Below are 18,590 nucleotides of genomic sequence, written 5' to 3' on the forward strand. Positions count from 1 at the left end.
AGAGAGTCCAGCGGAGGACAACAAAAATGATTAGGGGACTGGAACACATGAGTTATGAGGAGAGGCTGAGGGAACTGGGATTGTTTAGTTTGCGGAAGAGAAGAATGAGGGGGGATTTGATAGGTGCTTTTAACTACCTGAAAGGTGGATCCAAAGAGGATGGATCTAGACTATTCTCAGTGATAGCAGATGACAGGACAAGGAGTAATGGTCTCAAGTTGCAGTGGGGGAGGTTTAGGTTGGATATTAGGAAAAACTTTTTCACTAGGAAGGTGGTGAAACACTGGAATGCGTTACCTAGGGAGGTGGTGGAATTCCCTTCCTTAGAAGTTTTTAAGGTCAGGCTTGACAAAGCCCTAGCTGGGATGATTTAGTTGGGATTGGTCCTGCTCTGGTCAGGGGGTTGGACTAGATGGCCTCCAGAGGTCCCTTCCAACTCTGTTATTCTATGATTCTATGATAAAAAGCATCTGAAAATTACACTGCTCACCCTGAGGATGTTTGTCCTGCAAGAAATAGGCTTGCCTTAATTTCTTACGCTACTTAGAAATACTTTGTCCTTCCTATTTAATATTATAAGTTAGGCTAAGATTTTGTCATGGTTATTGTTAGGAAAAGTCACAGACAGGTCACAGGCAATAAACAAAAATCCATGGAAGCCCATGACCTGTCTCTGACTTTTACAAAAAAAAAAAAAAAAAAAAAAAGCTGTGACAAAATGGGGAATGGGGGATTCAGCACCCACCATTGCTGACACTCAGGGCGGCTGGGAGCAGCAGGGACCCCATTGCCCATGGAGGCCAGAGCTCCAGGACTGGTGGCTGGGAGCTGCAGGGCCCCAGTCGCCACTTTGAACTTCGGGGTCCCCCCTCTGCTGGCACCGGCTGGAAGCTCTGGGGGCCGCCCCCTGCAGCCGGGAGCTCCCCGCGGCAGCTGGGAATTGGGAGTCCCAAAGCTGCCCCCCGGGGCTGGGAGCTTCAGGACTGGGTGCTGCGGGGGCCCCTACAGCTGAGAGCTCTAGGGCCTCCTGGCTGACAGCTCCAATCCCGTGGCTACAAGTCTGAAGCAGAAAATGTTATGGAGTTCTCTGGAAGTCATGGATTCTGTGACTTCTGTGACATAATCATAGCCTTAATTATAAGCTATTTGTCGAGCTGTTAAGGAGTTTTTGAAGATAGTGTTTCTTTCTTGGGCTTGTCTTGCAGCAGGAAGCTTCTGGCTTAGACGTGTACCCAGAAGCCTCCTGCTGTGAGACAAGCCCAAGAAAGAAACCAACAGAACTCCACTCACTGGCCATCACATACAGTACTCAGCTAAAACTTCTCCAATGCATCATCTACAACCCATCCTGTACAACGATCCCTCACTTTCACAGGCCAGTCCTCGCCCACCATCCTGAAGCATATTCTCACCAGCAACGACACACTGCACCATAGTAACTCTAACTCAGGAACCAATCCATGCAACAAACCTCGATGCCAGCTCTGCCCACATATCTACACCAGCGGCACCATCACAGGACCTAACCAGATCGGCCACACCATCACCGGTTCATTCACCTGCACATCCACCAATGTAATCTATGCCATCATGTGCCAGCAATGCCCCTCTGCTATGTACATCGGCCAAACTGGACAGTCCCTACGTAAAAGGATAAATGGACACAAATCAGATATTAGGAATGGCAATATACAAAAACCTGTAGGGGAACACTTCAATCTCCCTGGACACAATAGCAGATGTAAAGGTAGCCATCCTGCAGCAAAAAACCTTCAGGACCAGACTTCAAAGAGAAACTGCTGAGCTTCAGTTCACTTGCAAATTTGACACCATCAGCTCAGGATTAAACACAGACTGTGAATGGCTCCCCAACGACAAAAGCAGTTTCTCCTCCCTTGGTGTTCACGCCTCAACTACTAGAAGAGGGCCTCATCTTCCCTGATTGAACTAACCTCGTTATCCCTAGCCTGATTCTTGCTTGTATATTTATACCTGCCTCTGGAAATTTCCACTACATGCATCCAGCGAAGTGGTTATTCACCCACGAAAGCTTATGCTCCAGTACATCTGTTAGTCTATAAGGTGCCACAGGACTCTTTGCCGCTTTTATTTCTAGTTATTACTCAACAAATATATGCAGCCATATGCTCAGTGTTACATCATAGGCAACTGAAGAGCAGGTGAGGGCTGGGGAATCAAACTCACAATTTATATTGGCTACTGACCATCTCCAGAAAGGTCAGTACCAAATAGTTCATGGAGCACAGTTTGATAGGAAATGTTTTCAGTCCAAAAATGTAGACCAGTTCTAATCACTAAAGCACCATAAGCATTTCTAAGGCCAAACTTCCCTTTATACTGCTCTGGCAATGTGAAGGAGCCTTAAAACTTTTACACCTGTTTTATACTCCTGGGGGAATTCACAGAGACAATGGGAACAATTCACTAAGCAGGCAGGCTGCTACATTCTGCTCTGCCTGAGGGGATGGAGCTTGCACCATGTCTGCCTCCTCAGAAACACCCCCAAGTCCTGCCCCCCACACCAAGCATACTGCAATAGTGAGCAAGAAGTGTGTCTCTCTCTCACACACACACCTGCCCAGCCCCATTGGCGGGGATTTATGTCTCCACCTGTTGCTCCGGGCACCCGAGTCAACCTGCCTATACTGCTGGGGAGGGGCATGTGACAGGTCTTGCGGCTTCCCCATCAGAAGTCATTTTTCTGCCGGGAAACAAAGAAATCTGTGGGGGACATGAATTCTGGGCACACGCAGTGACACAGAATTCCTCCAGGAGTAACAGTGGCAAGGTGGAGGAGAGAGGATAGAAAAGGGGAGGGAAATATAGCTTTTGTCAATATCTTTGGAACACTGCATGGCTGGTCACATATGAATGGGTGCTTTCACTGGCAGGTCTACCACAGCACTTGCTGCTTGGATCCTTGTTCACAATCTGGATGTTGTCTGGTTCGGTTCTCCTGAGACAGGGTAGGGTTGTGGTCATGTCATCTCGCTGTGCCAGTGCAGTGCAGTTGGTTTTAGGATTTGATGAAAAGCTGAGAGAGTGAGTTACAGAACAGGAGGAAGGAAGGGGGAACAGAAAACAACCCAAAAGAAAGGGAGACAGAACAGGATCTTACATGCCTTTACGGTGCTGGCAGTTAGGTATGTCCACTGATGGGCTGAAGTCTGGATGTCAGAATAATATAATGATTTTCTCAAAAACAAAGTTCCTTGAACAAGAGCCTTCCTCTCAGGAAGACAGTCTTTCTGTTTGCTCCTCTTCTGTCTTGGGGCCAGGGAAGGTGAGATGAGCTGGGTTGGGAGAGCAGTCTCTTTAAAAGCCCCCAAAAAGGAATAAGCGGGTGGCATAGTTCATCCCTTTATTTTTATTTTTACTAATTAGGCCTTACATCCACCTTACATTTTCTGTTTTTACGAAGCAAGATTTTAACAGTTCTTGAACCGTATTAGCATGCCCTTTTCGTTTGAACTAATTTAATTTTTTGTCTGTTTTATTGCACTTATTTATAATGTTTATTATTGAAAACAACTTAACCTATTTTTTATGGTTAATTTTCAAACAGGCAAAAAGTGGTGATGTTGTGACATTTTATGAACTTGCACATACTTCTTACATTTGAACTTACAACTGGGGTAAATTTTAAGGTCCAGTAATCACAACAGGCCTCTTCTTGGTAGACGCTGCCCAAAGATTACTTGTGTCTCAGTCTAGAAAGTCCCTTCCCTAAACAGAAACTCAACCAAGAGAGAGAACATATCCACTGCTTCTTCCTCTGGCTTAGCTGCACTATTGAGACATATCCACATAACCTCATGTGGTCCAGCAGCATGACTTGAATTCAGTCCCAGAACCTGTTTTCTCACCAGTAGTGATGCAGTTTTGCTGTGAATAATTTGGCTGCCTGTTTTTTTGGCATACAGATGCACATTTCAGGTGACCCAGAGCTTTTTCTCTTGCTTGGGTCTGGGACTGAGAACTGGATTTGGCTGACCTTGAAAATATGTTCTCCTATAATTTTGGTTGCCTCTCCCTGTTCTTAATATCAGATAACATTTGTCATTTCATTCCTGATCTCCTGCATTTTCTGCAGTCCTGTAGCTCTTTTCTTCCTAAATGGAATCGTAGAATTCAGGATTTAGGAATTTATTCTTCCTTAAAGCCGGGCAAGTCAGCACTATCTTTCAGTAAGAATTCTCACCTGAATTGCCAGGGTTTCCACTCCTCCCCTCTTCAGAGACTTCTTTACCAAGCGCCTGTTAGTTTGGTTAGTTCCCCAGGTTCCTTTCCACTGTTTTATTCTCAGCCTGATTCACACAGCTGTTTTATTGTACGTCTGCTGTTAACTTCCCAAATGCAGGGCCACATTTAACCTTGTTTTAAGCGAGTGCATCTCCACGAAAGTTGATGGTGTATTTGCTTTTACAACAGAGCTGAACGTGGCTCACAGACTCTACCTTCTTTTCAACTGAGGTGCAAGAGTGGACTTGTTGCAGAAATCTAACAGGAATGTTTTTCCTTTCAGGGAGTAGAAACAGTGAAGAAGGAAATAGACGAAAGCGTTCTAGGGCAGACGGGTCCTTACAGACGTCCTGAGCGACTTAGGAAAAGAACGGAATTCGATGGAGAGAAGGTCAAAGAGAGAATATTTGAAGCTAATGAGTATGTATTGAATAAAGAGAGACTGTTGCCAAATATGATCTGCTGAACATTATCTGATGAAAGTTTTCAAACTTGGGCCACAGATTGGGAGGTGGAGTCTAGAGGAGAGGTCAGGCTGCAGGGATAAGGTATGGTTTGAGGGAGTGATCTTCTCTGAGTATTGGGCTGAAGAAGCAGGGCAGGGATAGAAGATCAGTGGCACTCCATTTCTATGGGGAAGAGGGCTGGTGCAGTTATTGTGATTGGTAGAGTCTCCCTAATCAAGACTGCAGCCAGCTTATGTTGGAAAGCCATATTTTATTCCTTCTATAACTTTGGTTTGACCTGAAGATTGGCAAGTTTATTCTGAAGGCAAAATACAATATTTCTGCACAATTGGAAGAAAATGCATCAGATGTTTGAGTTACTGGGCATTAACAAAGAATATATCATCCTGACTTGAAATTTTGATTTGTGTATTCCAGTATTTTTTCTTCCCCACCTCAGACATCTGAGCAGGTCTCTGTGATATTTCCTGCATGTCTCACTGTCAACATAAGCTTAATGGGATCAAATCTGAACTTCTGATCTTTCCTTCCAACCCCTCTCCATTCCACCCATTCACTCAGGCTCACACAATGCGTGACCCAGGTGTCAGCTGCAGTCTGCACAGGATGCTGGACAGTGAATGGTCATCACTATCTTCGTCCTTGTCTCCAGTCTCATTTAAGAGCTCAGCTGTTGATTCATGAAACACTTGCCTTTTGCTCTTCCCTAGGGAGGCAATGGGTGTGGTGCTGCACAAGGATTCCAAATGGTATCAGCAGTGGAAAGATTTCAAGGACAACAATGTGGTCTTCAATAGTAAGTGTTCCCAAGGCTTAAGGAACAGAACTTCATTTCCAGTTCTCTGCTCTCTTACCATCTGGGCAACTAGTCTCAACATAATACAAATCATGGCCATTTTTGTCATTGCTCTTATTGTGAGGCGGTGTGAGATGAAAGGTAGGTGTAACTGCTGACATTGCAGTTATTCCAGGCTGCTCCATCTGTGTTGGGACACACCCCCACAGTCTTTAGCAGAAAGCTATTTTTCCACTGCTCCCAGTTCTTGAAATCTGAATTGCCCACTGCGTGTTTCCATCTTGTAGATGGCTGTGACTGACAGCCATAAGAGTACTGAACTCTAAACATGGTCCTTCTAATCAAATGTATCCTGGCAATGAGGAGAGGCCAGAGCACTGTATACAACCTGTGAGTGGCATTAAGCCTGTGACTCGTGTAAAAGTGTGGGCAGACTTTGGGCTTCTTGCTGACACAAAGTGTATGTCACAGGGTCTTGTCTGCAGCAAGCCAAGTTCTTTTTTTTCAATTGGTCCCATCTGTGGGATTGTGGGCGTTTCACCTCGTTTTTGGACTGTTTGTAATCCCAGTTTCCCATCAGCACCATTAGCTGTCAGTTTTGCATCCTGTGCTTTATTGGGTAATACATGATAAGTAGTTTGGCTTGTTAGTAAGGCTGAAAGGAGTAAAGAGAGCACGCTGAAGACATATTTCAGTGAATCCGAAATAACTTGACCAAAGGAGGCTGCCTAGTGTCCAGCTTGCCCTTGTGTTCTCCAAGATAAATCACAAAATCCTTTAACCTCTCCATTGCTCTGACTGTTAAGAATTTTTTCCTAATATTTATCCTGAATAGTTCCTTATCTTTTTGCTCACTTGCTCCTTGTCCCACTCTTGTGAGACATGATTCCCTTGAAAGTACTCGTTGGTCACCGTGACGTCCCCCAGAATAATCTCTGCTAGACAATACATTTAGCTCCTTCAGACTCCCCTCATGTTACACAGGTTGTGCAGTGATTAATTGCTTCTTTAGAATCATAGAGTTAGAAGCGGCTGTAAGGGTCATCTAGTCTAACCCCCACCAAGATGCAGGGTTGTTGTCCTTTTCTTTAGTTTTTCTATATCCTTCCTGAACTGTGGGACCCAGAGCTGCACACAGTAGTGCAGGTGGGGTTGTACCAAGGCCATGTAGAACAGAGCTAGTTGTTGTCCCCTTTATATACTCTATACGGTATATGTGAATATATCAGATAGTAAAACTAGTTTTTAGAAGGAGTAAGATTCAGAGCTTAAGCCAATCATTGACTGATATGCTTTGGGAAGAAACTTCCACTGTGGGCAGGTTTTCCCATAGCTACCTAATGCAGCTTCTTCTGGAACTAGCTGCTGTCAGAGATAGAATACTGGCAATTTTAATCTGTTTTTGCAATGGGATTACACTGTCAATTCCCTACTTTTTAAACACGTGCTTCTATATCTATCTTGGAGACACTGCTTTGCAGGATCGCATCTCCTCCTTCGTCCACTAATGCTCACCCTTCTGATCTCTGGTTTCCTAAGAACAGCTACAAAGAGCTGTAGCAGAGGGGTGGATATTGCCCTTTCATCCCGGGAGATTTATTTCTGTTTTATGCCTTATCTTTGTCCTCAAGGTTTGGGAGTGCATTGCTGCTTAGAGCCTTGTTGTCCTTGCTCTACAGTAGAACCTCAGAGTTATGAACACCTCCGGAATGGAGGTTGTTCGTAACTCTGAAATGTTCGTAACCCTGAACAAAATGCTGTAGTTGTTCTTTCAAAAGTTTACAATGGAACAGTGACTTAATACAGCTTTGGAACCTTCCTGTCCAGAAGAAACATGCTGCTTCCCTTGTCTTTTCAGTAATTTACATTTAACACAGCACTGTACTGTTTGCTTTTTTTATTTTTTCCTTTTTTCCCTTTTGGTCTCTGCTGTTGCCTGATTGTGCACTTCCAGTTCCAAATGGGGCGTGTGGTTGACTGATCAGTTCATAACTCTGGTGTTCTTAACTCTGAGGTTCTACTGTGCTTTCCCAGACATAAATCAGCAAGGTTTTCTCTTGGATCAGGAACCTGCTGAAAGATGGTGGCCTAATGTTAGAACCCTGCACTGCCACTAACCTGGTTTTGGATTACATTCCTGGACGTTTGCTTTCTGGGCGCAGGTGGTGTGCTGTGGGGAGGGATGGAAGGCCTTACACCAATGCTGCGTCCTGCTGGGATGATTCAGGAGCACTATTTGCTGAGTTGGCAGATACTTTAAGTTCTCCTAGGCCAGAAGAATGGCAACTGTATGATCTTTGGGCTCTGACACTCATGCAAAGGAGAAACCAATCTGTAAAACTATGGAAAAAGATAAATGGTTAAGATAATTTATTCCTAATTGTGGGAAAGTAAATGACAAAAAAAATTTTTGTCAATGAAGTATTGAAATATATTAAATCATAAGACCAATCTGGAAAGGACTTCATAAGTAAAGTCCAAACCCCTCAGTCAGACCTGTCCACTCTTGCACTTGAACATGCTAATTCCAATTTAAGATGCACAAAAGAGTGAAATGGCAAGGCAATAATGTTGATCTCCTCTCTTCTTTCAGGGTTCTTTGAAATGAAGATGAAGTATGATGAAAGTGATAACGTCTTCATTCGGGCTTCCAGAGCTGTTACAGACAAAGTCACTGATTTAATAGGTAGCATTTCATCTTTGTTGAGAAGTCTCTCTCGAGGGTTACGTGACACACAGCTGAGACTCAGGATTAACAATGGGAGTATTAGAGCTGCTGCTCTCAGTGTGTTACTAGCCTTTGGGAGGGAATTTTGGGCTTACATATATGCAAAATATCAGGATCATATGTCTTGTGGAATGTTGAAGCAGCCAGCCGCTGGATCAGGAGTGGGCAGTATGACAGATGGGGATGAAATTAAAACCCCAAACACAATGTTTAGCTCTGTCCTGGCAGAACTGATTTATGTGAGTGCTGTGTCTCTCCTTACCTTTTGGCAACACTTGTGCCAAGAAAGGCTCATTGAATTGAATTGCCTTGTCAGGTGGGCTGTTCTCGAAGACAGAAATGTCAGAGGTTTTGACAGAAATTCTCAAAGTGGACCCAGCTTTTGACAAGGATCGGTTTCTAAAGCAATGTGAGAACGACATAATCCCCAATGTCCTGGAGGTGAGTTAGAGGGGCAGGGACATGATGCACTTATTTCTGCCCTTAAAATCTCACAGAAGGCTTCCAACTCAGACGGTCTGATTTTGCTAAAGATAAAACTCAGTGTTGGGTGGCTGGCTTTTTGCCTCTCAAACTCAGGTTTCCAGCCCAGCTTAATTAACTGGAAGAAATGACTTTGTGTAAGGTGTGATGGATCTCCGGTCAGGAGAACCACTCCACTCAGTCTAGCAGGTTTTAGGCCCTGGCCAGACTGGAAAACAAACTGCCTCTCCCCCTGAGTGACGAATGCTAAGAGCTCCAGAGGGGCTTAACATATTTAGATGAATGGGTGGTATTGTATGCAGTGTGGCTGTAGCTGTGTTGGTCCCAGGATATTAGAGACAAGGTGGGTGAGATAGTATCTTTTATTGGGCCAACTTCTGTTGGTGAAAGAAACTAGCTTTCAGTCTTACGCAGAGCTCTTCTGCAAGTCTGGATCTGAACTGGACCAGACCTGAAGAAGAGCTCTGCGTAAGCTCTAAAACTTGTCTTTCACCAACAGAAGTTTATCCAATAAAAGGTATTCCCTCGCTCTGGGTGGTACAATGACAGACAATATGTAGTGTTGACAAGCGGGGTGGCAAAATGAATTACAGGCTTGAAAGGACTTTGTAAGGAGAAGCTGAAAAGATTGGGACTGTTTAGTTTAGAGAAGGAAAATGAGAGTGATATATAAACCCATGGATGCTAGAGTAAATAAGAATGCTATTCTTTCTTTCTCATGATGTAAGAAGAGGGAGATGTGCAATTATAGTGCAAGAGGTATATTTAAAACTGATCAAAGGAAATACTCCTTAATACATTTCACAGTATGTCTGGAGCTTGCGGCCATAAGAGCTCATTGAGCCAGTTGCTTAGGATGATTCAAAAAAGGGATTTGATGTTTATGGGTAAGCAGGACATCCGCAGTGAGTTGTCATTATATTTTGAAAGCAGATGTTGTGTGGTCACATCTGTGTGTAATAACTGATCAGTTGAGTCTCTCTCAAACTGACTGAACACACGGCTGTATCTGTAGTGTAGACAGAGCCTAAAACTAAGATATATAGGAATCATCACACAGGATTGGACCGCCTTTTTTCCTGCTTCTAACAGTGGCCAATGCTAAATGCTTCAAGGAAGGTGCAGAAACCCTTTGATGGACGCTTGTAGAATAGACTGCCCATGGGGAAGGATCTTTTTAACCCCAGGCAGTAAGTTCACTTATGACTTGAAACTTGAAGATTTATTATGTCTGTTGCATTGAAAGGTATCCTGGCTAATGGAACTCTCGATGTTGTTATGCATATCCATGTCCAGTTCTCATGAATTTGCTAATTTCATGGCTTCAATAATATCTTACAGGAGTAGGTGCCACAAGTTAATTATGCAATATTTTTTTTAAATCCTTGCATTAGTTGGAAATGCATTACTGCTTTTCAGTTTAACTGAATGTGCCATTGTTGACCTTTTGCCATGTTGAAAATTGACCATTTGTTCCTGCTGTTTGCACCTGCTTCTGTGTTCCTGCTAAAGTACATCTCCCAGAACTTGAAAACTGCTGGAAGGTATTAACAGTTTGGTGCATGTTACTATTTAAGCCTAAATCTGTGGTTATCTCAAATGGTATTTATTTATAGGTACTTCTGTACTGCTCATCACCTTAATGTCTGAAATTTCATCTCACTCCATGTTGAGTCACGTTAGGAGAAAGGTGTCATGGCATAATGTGGGATTTAAAGAAGGTCACTTTTCAAGAGCTGATAGTTTGACAGGTGCTCTAGGACAGATGTTTTAAAAGTTCTGTTGTTTGTATTGCTTATATATTACTTCCTTTTTTAGGCTATGATATCTGGAGACCTGGATGTCCTCAAAGATTGGTGCTATGAAGCTGTAAGTATAAATATTAATAATGGGTCTTAAAAGGCTGGGATTCTTCTGGGGAGCCCTCTGGTATTAATTTTGGGCCTGAAATGTCCCAAGATTAGGTTCAGCGTGGCCCTAACCTTGGCCAAACAGCCACCATCCCCATTATAATATTGCTGTTTGCCTTGTCCTTCCTTTCCCCAGTCCCTCCCTCGTGTTTGTCCCCGTCGTTTGGTCTTCTGAGAAACATCTACCTTGCTCTTGTGTGCTATAAAATAGTAAATAGATGTTTTCCCAGGTGTCTACTATGATAGAATTTCAGTAGTGAGTCCACTTCTTTAAACACAAATGTATGTAAACTGCATCTGATCTGTAACTTCAGCAATAGCTCCAGCATCACATTTTTTTAAGTTTGTGGAAGCAACCTTTGTTGGAAGATTTGTTTATTCTTGGCCTTTAAATGCTGTCTGTTTCTGCTGCCCGTCCTGCTCCAGAATAGTTGGGCTGTTGACAACACAGAAAACTATGTAATTGCTCAACATTTTTAATGTTTTAAAGTTACATCAATTTCCACCACAAGAAGGCTGGAAATTCACATAACCAGATAAGCTTGTGCAGGGAATCTTTTGCATTTTGAACAGGGCAGATCCTTTTCATGGGGCTTTGGTCTCTTGATTGTTTGTGTCTTTATTCAGAATAAAACTATCAATACGTTGCTATAACAGAGTGGGAGGTTTAAAGCCTTCTGCAAGCATTTCAGCACTGATTTGTATGTACTTTAGTTTACTCTGTAGAACAGTCCTCTTGAAAAGTTTGTAGAGGAGGCAGCAGGCTTACCCCCATGCTTGAATTACTGAGAGGCAAGGGTTTCCTACGTGTTTTATTTTAAACTTAAAAATAAAACTAGCCAAGTTGAGAGTCAGCTGCAAAACCAGCTGAGGAAATGAATAGAATGTCCCATTGCTGGGAGAATCTAGGACATCACGGGGTGGGGAGGTCTCAAATGCAATTGTGCAAATCGCTATTTGTAGCAAACTAGCACCATGTGCTAATGTTAGAGAGAACAAGGGAAATAGCCATTCCCAGAGATGGTCTCAAACTCTCACGAGATATAACAGGAAGAGAACAAATTACTCCCTCTAAAACTTTTCTGACTCTGCCTTGTTTGAGAACCCAGTGGTTAGCACAACAAACTTTTGTACTGGTGACCTCTTTCACATAGCAAGCCTCTGAGTGCAACTGCCCTTATAAATTAAAAACACTTTTAAATATATTTAACACCATTATAAATGCTGGAGGTAAAGCAGGGTTTGGGGTGGCAGCTCACAGTTCATGACCCCCTATGTAATAACCTCACCACCCCCTGAGGGGTCCCAACCCCCAGTTTGAGAACCCTGTGCTAATGGTGAAAGTCCAGTATAATAAATTTAGTGCAGACTTCTGTGTGTATAATAACTCTGATAAACAACTGGCCAATGTTCAAATCAGGTCTGAGAATAACTAAATACAACCCACTAGCTGTCAGGGTGCAGTTCTTGGTTCAGTAAGGTTTCCCTGTCTAATCTCCCTTCAGAACCCTCTGCTTTGACTCCTGTTAGTCTAACCTCCTTACCAGTAAGCTTCTGCAGGATATTTGCACTTTTATGATTTGTGATGAAGATTAGAAGCTTTTCAAGGCACGGACTGTGCCTTCCTTTTTGTTTGACCTACGCCTAGTATATTGCTGGAAGCAAATAGTAATTCAACATCAATGACAACAGGTTTTGATGCATAAATAATAATAAAGCATGTGTGTCTAAAAAGGAGCCAGGAAAAACTGGGCTAATTTCCAAGTTCTGTGTACTGGGGAAATGGTTAGAAAGTTCACTTGCTTTCCAGACTGTTTCCACGTTTGCTGTCAGATCAGAACTGGCTAGCAGGTGCTCTCAATGTGTATGTTCTATGTCGTTAATTGTATGCTTACTGTTATGTCCAGCTGCATGACAGAGGGAGTCCCCAATAGGGCAGAATTGTGAGACAACCCCCTCCCCCCCGAGCATTTAATGAAACCACCTGATAGTTGCATGAATATGGTAATCAGCACATTTGCAAAGAACTGAGATTGTTCAGTGTGTTCACTTTAGTTTGTTTCTTTTGAAATGTTCACTGTAAGGAATCCTCCCTCTTCCTTTCCTTTGTCACTGATTTCCTAGGATATGAAAAGTTCAAACATGTAACCAAAGTTTATATTGCTTCATTTAGACTTACAGTCAGCTTGCTCATCCAATCCAACAAGCCAAAGCAATGGGTCTCCTGTTCCACTCCAGAATTCTTGACATTGACAACATTGATGTAAGTTTCCCATTTTCTGTTCCTCCTCGGAGGATGAATCAAATCCTGAGCTACAATTCAGACTTGCTGTCTTCCTATTAATATTGGTATTATGGCAGTACGTAGAGGCTCCAGCTGATTTCAGTGCTCCACTGTGCTAGGTGCTGTACATACACATTGCGAGAGACAGTTCCTACCTGAAGAGTTTATGATCTAAATCGACATAACAGACAAAAAGGATAGGAAGAGAATCAGTAACACACCACAGTACTTCTCATGAACTTCATTAGTAGTTTGCATGTGAAAGGACCTCAGAATGTGGCCCGGTATCATTGCTTTACAGTTTATTAAATTGCCTAGAAGAGACTCCATTCCTGTTGCTCCCTTTTTTACAGTTCTGTGGGATTTGGGGATGGTTTAAGGCTGCTGGATTATGCTATGTTTTACAGCACTGCTATCTTATTGTTCTTGGGGTTTCCATTTCTCTCAGAAAATGCTGTATGCAGTAAAATTGCTGCATCTTTATTTACATCTAAAATGTAGTTTTATGATGCACGGGCACTTGTGATTCCCTGAGTGTATGTAGAGTGTTTTTTCTGTTTCTCTTCAGCAAGTATTTCACACATCATGTTGTGACTCACCCCTTCCAAGGCTGTTCTAGGATTTGCCACTAATCTTGCTAACATCAAGATGCAGAACCAGGGAGAAATACAGCAACCAACAGAGGCTGTGGGAGAGGATCACTGAATTTGCTTCTTAGCAGCAGTATCCTGCTCTGTTAGCAGTTCCACTGTGGGAATCATATCCCAGAGGGAGCTCTGTTCTGACGCTTGTCATTTTTCAGCTTAGCCACTGGCCCAGTGAGACAGAATTGCAGGAATATTTTCCTGTTGTGACCAAATCCTGGTTACAGACTGCAGGAGTCCTTGTTCCATTGCTGCAAAGGCACCTTGGTGTAAATCTGTACCCAGGCAATTTTGAAAGACTAATGATTAAGGCAGATATCATTGACCTTGTGCATGTGTGCACGTGGCTAGGTTGGTACTCGTGGTTGATAATTCTTGGTGAACATTTCAGTGGATCAGGTTCATGCAGTGCAGGAAAACCTACCTGAGAGAAATGACTGTAATTCCCAGAGACTTCTGTTGGGGAGGGAGGTTTATGGTTGTGAGTGAAGCTGTTTTCTTACTAGATAACAGTATCGGATATGGAATCAGTGGTTAAATATATTTATGGATTGACCCCTCCTTCCAAACTAAAGGAGATGTTTTCATCTGATTTGATGGAGAACGTAAAGTTGTTAATGATACAGAAATTGCAGCAGTGTTCAGTAAATATTTCTGTTCTGTATTTGGAAAGAAGCAGGATGCACTCATATAATCTGAGGATGATGAAATACTTTCTAGTCAATTAGTAACTGAGAAGGATGTTAGACAGCATCTACAAGGTGAGGGATAAACATTAACAGGCCCAGATAACCAGCACCCAAGAGTCCTAAAACTGCTTGCTGAGGAGATTTGTGGCCCACTGATGTTAATTTTTAATAAATCTTGGGATACTGGGGAACTTCCAGAAGACTGGAAGAGTGCTAATGCTGTGGCAATATTCAAAAGGACAAGCAGGATGACTCAAGTAACTGTAGGCTGGTTAGCCTGACATCAATCCCAGACAAAATAGAGAAGCTGATTCGGGGATTCAATGAATCGGGAATTAAAGGATAGCAATATAATCCATACTAGTCAACATGGTTTTATGGAAAATAGGTCTTATAATCTCATCAGAGAACGAAATCAGGTTTCACAAGTTTGATAACTGTGTAGATGTAATATACTTACTTTTAAAAGGATTTGTACACACAACATTCTGATTAAAAAATACTAGTATACCATACTAAAATAAAACACCCCTCACTTTCTTCTCACCACCAGTGGCTGGAATCAGAACTCCGTGGTTTTCACCACAAAATTCTTCACAATTCCTTCTGTTACTGAGGGTTTTCTCTGTATGTAGTTGTATAGTTAGCATCCTACTTAGTTGTCCTGGGTGATACCCTCACCAGGGTTCAGACACTGCCCGTTTTGGAGGGTAGGGGGAGAAAGGAGGCGATCCCCATCCGTGATCCCCCACACAATGTGCTTGCTCTGTTTGGGTGAGGGTCACACCAAGGAGCGGTGTTCAATTTGTAAATTGTTCACTAAAAGGACTCAGGTGGCTAGAGACCTTCGTCTGAAGCAGCACCTCCTCGAGCAGGCCGTGATGCCTGGTTCGGCTCCAAGGCCCTCATTGGATTGGAGGTCGCCCTCTCGCTCAGTGACTGATACTGTCGCATTCCAGGGCTGGCATCTCTCCGAAGAAGTGGAGAAGCTATTTGACTTGTCAAGTGCGCTGGTGGAAGAGGTCTTATAAGACCAATCAGAACCTCTCCAGGTCTTATGGAGGTTCTTACTCTTCATCTAAAAGTAGCATGGACTGACACTGTGCTGTTGCTGGCAAGCAGGATGGAGCATGTCCTTCAAACTGCTCCCCGGTACAGTCAGAGTTCCTGCATGATAATACTCACAAACTACTGGATACCCTCTAGCCATCTGCCCTGGGGAGGGTAGGCCTCTGTATTCACCATGCACTGGTAGAGCCCGCAAAGGTTCTTTGGAGTACTTTGGCTTCTGTGCTGCCTGGTGCACGGTATTCAGAGAAACGCTGTTTTGTACGTGTGCAGGGTTTTGAAAGCTTCTATTCTCTCCCAATCCCTGATTCCCTGGTTGTGACTGTCGGGAATGATAGGGCCCAGCAGGGCAGATGTAAGTCTGCATCCAAGGACAGGGAGTCCAAGAGGGTGGACTTAATGGATTGGAAAATCTGCACTTCCTCTTCCCTGCAAATGTGTATTGTGAACCAGCAGGCACTGCTGTCCAAGTACAATTTTATTAATTTGACAGTTATGTCTAAATTTGTAGACCAGTTACCTGAAGCCTTTAGGGAGGAATTTTGAGCGTCAATAATCGAGGCCTGTTTGGTGGCCAAGACATCCATGCAATCGGCTGAGGACATGGCAGATACGTTAGCCAGAGTTATGGCCTGAGCGGTAACCATGAGAAGGGCATTCAGGCATTGCTTCTGATGTGCAACAGACTATAGAGGACCTACCCATCAGTGGTCGAGTGCTTTTTTTTTTTTTTTTTTGCATAAGACTGATGGAACCTTGCCCTTGTTTGGAGACTCAAGGCTACTCAATGCTCTCGGGGGTGTACGCTCCAGCGGTGTGGACACGTCACTTCGACAGCTGTCAGCAGCAGCAACAGTAGCACTTGCGATGCTCCTTTGGGCAATCCTTCTCCGCCCGGAGGCTGTGAGATTACCCCAGAAAGAGTCATAGATCCCAAAGGCAGAGGCCTTCGGGTCCTGGGTTCAGCCAGTTGACTTATCCTCCCACAGTGCTTACCAAGTGCCTGTTTTGTCTTGTTTGTCCAGGGCAGCAATCCAGTCATGACCTCTATAGCCCTGTCCTCCACATTCAGGGACAGGCTGGCTCCTTTTCACGATATTTGGGGCTCAATAACTACCAACAGCTGGTTCCTAAGCACCATCAGATTGGGTCGCCATCCAGTTCCTTTCCATCTCCCCTCCCCATTCTCCTACCCTGTCCTGTATGAGGACCCCTATCACAAGACATTGCTCCTTGAACAGGTTCAGTCTCTAATAGTGTTGGGAGCTGTGTTGAGGAGGTCCCTATGCAGTGCTGGGACCAAGGGTTTTATTCCCGGTATTTTCTGGTTCCCAGATCCAGAAGAGGGGTGAGCCTGATTCTCAGTCTTTGCAACCTCAACAAATATATCAGATATGTGAGATTCCTGATGGTCACCCTATAAACCACCCTTCCTGCATTACATCCAAACGACTGGTTTGGTGTTCTGAATCTTCAGGACGCTTATTTTCATGTGGCAATTCTTCCGAGCCGCATACGGTTTCTCCTGTTTGTCATGGTGCACTGACATTATTAATATTCTATACTCCCTTTGGTCTGTCCTCTGTTCCCTGTGTAGTTGTAGTGACAGCGTACCTTAGGAAGAGGGGAACTCATATCCTTATATCTAAACTCATATCTAAACAATTGGTTACTGAGGGTCAAGTCCAGGGAAGAAGTTCTTTCTCACATAGACTTCATACTACGCTTAGTCGATCACATGGGTCTCATTCTCAACAGATGCTAGTCAGCGTTGAATCAAAGAATCAAGTTCGTTGGGGCCTTAATAGATTCTACGAGTTTGATAGCGCTTCTGCCTTCAGACTGTTTTCAGGTAGTTCATCCTCTGTCTGGAGCTGCGCTCTGAGCCTGCAGCTCAAATGTGCCTAAGGCTGTTGGATCACATGGCTGCTTGCATGCAGGTGGCCCAATTTGCTAGGTTCCATCTTTGCCTCTCCAAATGTGGCCGAGGACAATTTCTCATCCAGCCCAGCACTCTGTGGACAGATTGGTCCTGCGCCCTCCGCTGATCCCTGGACTCCTTACATTGCTTTGGACTATCCATCACTGTGTGCCAGCACATTCCCTTTGCTCAGCCACTGCTCACCAGGACCATTTGCACCGACGCCTCCTTGCTAGGCTGGGGAGTGCATTTGTGGTCACTGAGAGTTCAGAGTCTATGGTCAGAACAGGAAGCTACGTTTCATATCAACATTCTGGAACTTTGAGCCATTTACAAGGCATGTCGCCTTCCGATATTGAATCTGGCTCAATGGATCACATTATTATGGACAATCCCACTGTGACGTATTATGTGAACAGAAAAGGAGGAACACACTTTAAAGTGCTGTGTCAGGTAGCAATTGGACTTGGCAGTTTTGCATCAGAGAGAACATTACTACTGTGGCTGATCACTTACCTGCAGCCTGGAATCAATTCACAGATCACCTCAGTAGCAATTTCTCTGAGTCACGAGTGGTCTCTGAAGTCCAGTGGCCTTCAGTCCATCTTTACAGTTTGGAGCATTCCGATGATAAATCTGTTCGCTACGAGAGACGAGAAGAAATGTCTCTCTTTTGCTTTCAGCAGGGCCTTAGTCCGGGCTCTCTGGCCAATGCCCTTCACCTAAGTTGGGAATCCGCAATCTTGTATGCTTTCCCTCTGATTCCAATCATCCAGCAGGTAATCATCAAACTCAAGTTGGACCATGCCAAGGTCATCCTCATTGCTCCAGCATGGCCGAGGCAGGGTTGGTTTTCTGACCTGGCAATATCAATTCAGCATTCCATGTCTCTTCCACTTCATCCCCACCTACTGAACAAGCAGCACAGTCAGATCTCGTATTCTGCACCCAGCTCTCTGCATCTCACTGCATGGCTGCTCCATGGTTAAATGAGGAGGAAAAATACTCAGAGGCTGTTCAACAAGTGTTACTTAACAGTAGGAAACACTCTACTAGATTGGCCTGTTTGGCCAAATGGAAACGTTCTTGGTGTGGTCATCTGCTCACAGGGTTCATCCGAGGTTGACAGGGATGCAGGATGTCTTGGAGTACTTGTTGCATCTTCAGGCTTCAGCTCTTGCATTCAGTTGATTGAAAGGCCACCTGGCTGCAATTTTGGCATTTCATCTGCCCATTCAGGGGAGGCTGATATTTTCAAATGCCGTGATAGCAAGGTTCTTGAACGGAGTCCTTCATCGCCACCTGCCAGTGAAAGAACAAATTCTTTTGTGGGACCT

General features: G+C 43.9%; 1 protein-coding gene across 4 annotated transcripts in view; it reads left to right on the top strand.

Moving 5' to 3' along the window:
- TIMM44 (translocase of inner mitochondrial membrane 44) overlaps positions 1–18,590 on the top strand; it is a 52,276-nt gene that overhangs the window by 19,365 nt on the left and 14,321 nt on the right. For all 4 annotated transcript variants that reach the window (XM_073324470.1, XM_073324468.1, XM_073324469.1 and 1 more), the window contains 6 exons: positions 4,547–4,683; positions 5,441–5,526; positions 8,120–8,212; positions 8,571–8,695; positions 10,556–10,606; positions 12,821–12,910. In XM_073324470.1, coding sequence (XP_073180571.1) covers positions 4,547–4,683; positions 5,441–5,526; positions 8,120–8,212; positions 8,571–8,695; positions 10,556–10,606; positions 12,821–12,910 — 582 coding nt within the window. The remainder of the gene's footprint in view (positions 1–4,546; positions 4,684–5,440; positions 5,527–8,119; positions 8,213–8,570; positions 8,696–10,555; positions 10,607–12,820; positions 12,911–18,590) is intronic.

Source organism: Lepidochelys kempii, chromosome 25 (assembly GCF_965140265.1).
Source record: "Lepidochelys kempii isolate rLepKem1 chromosome 25, rLepKem1.hap2, whole genome shotgun sequence".
NCBI lineage: Eukaryota > Metazoa > Chordata > Testudines > Cheloniidae > Lepidochelys > Lepidochelys kempii.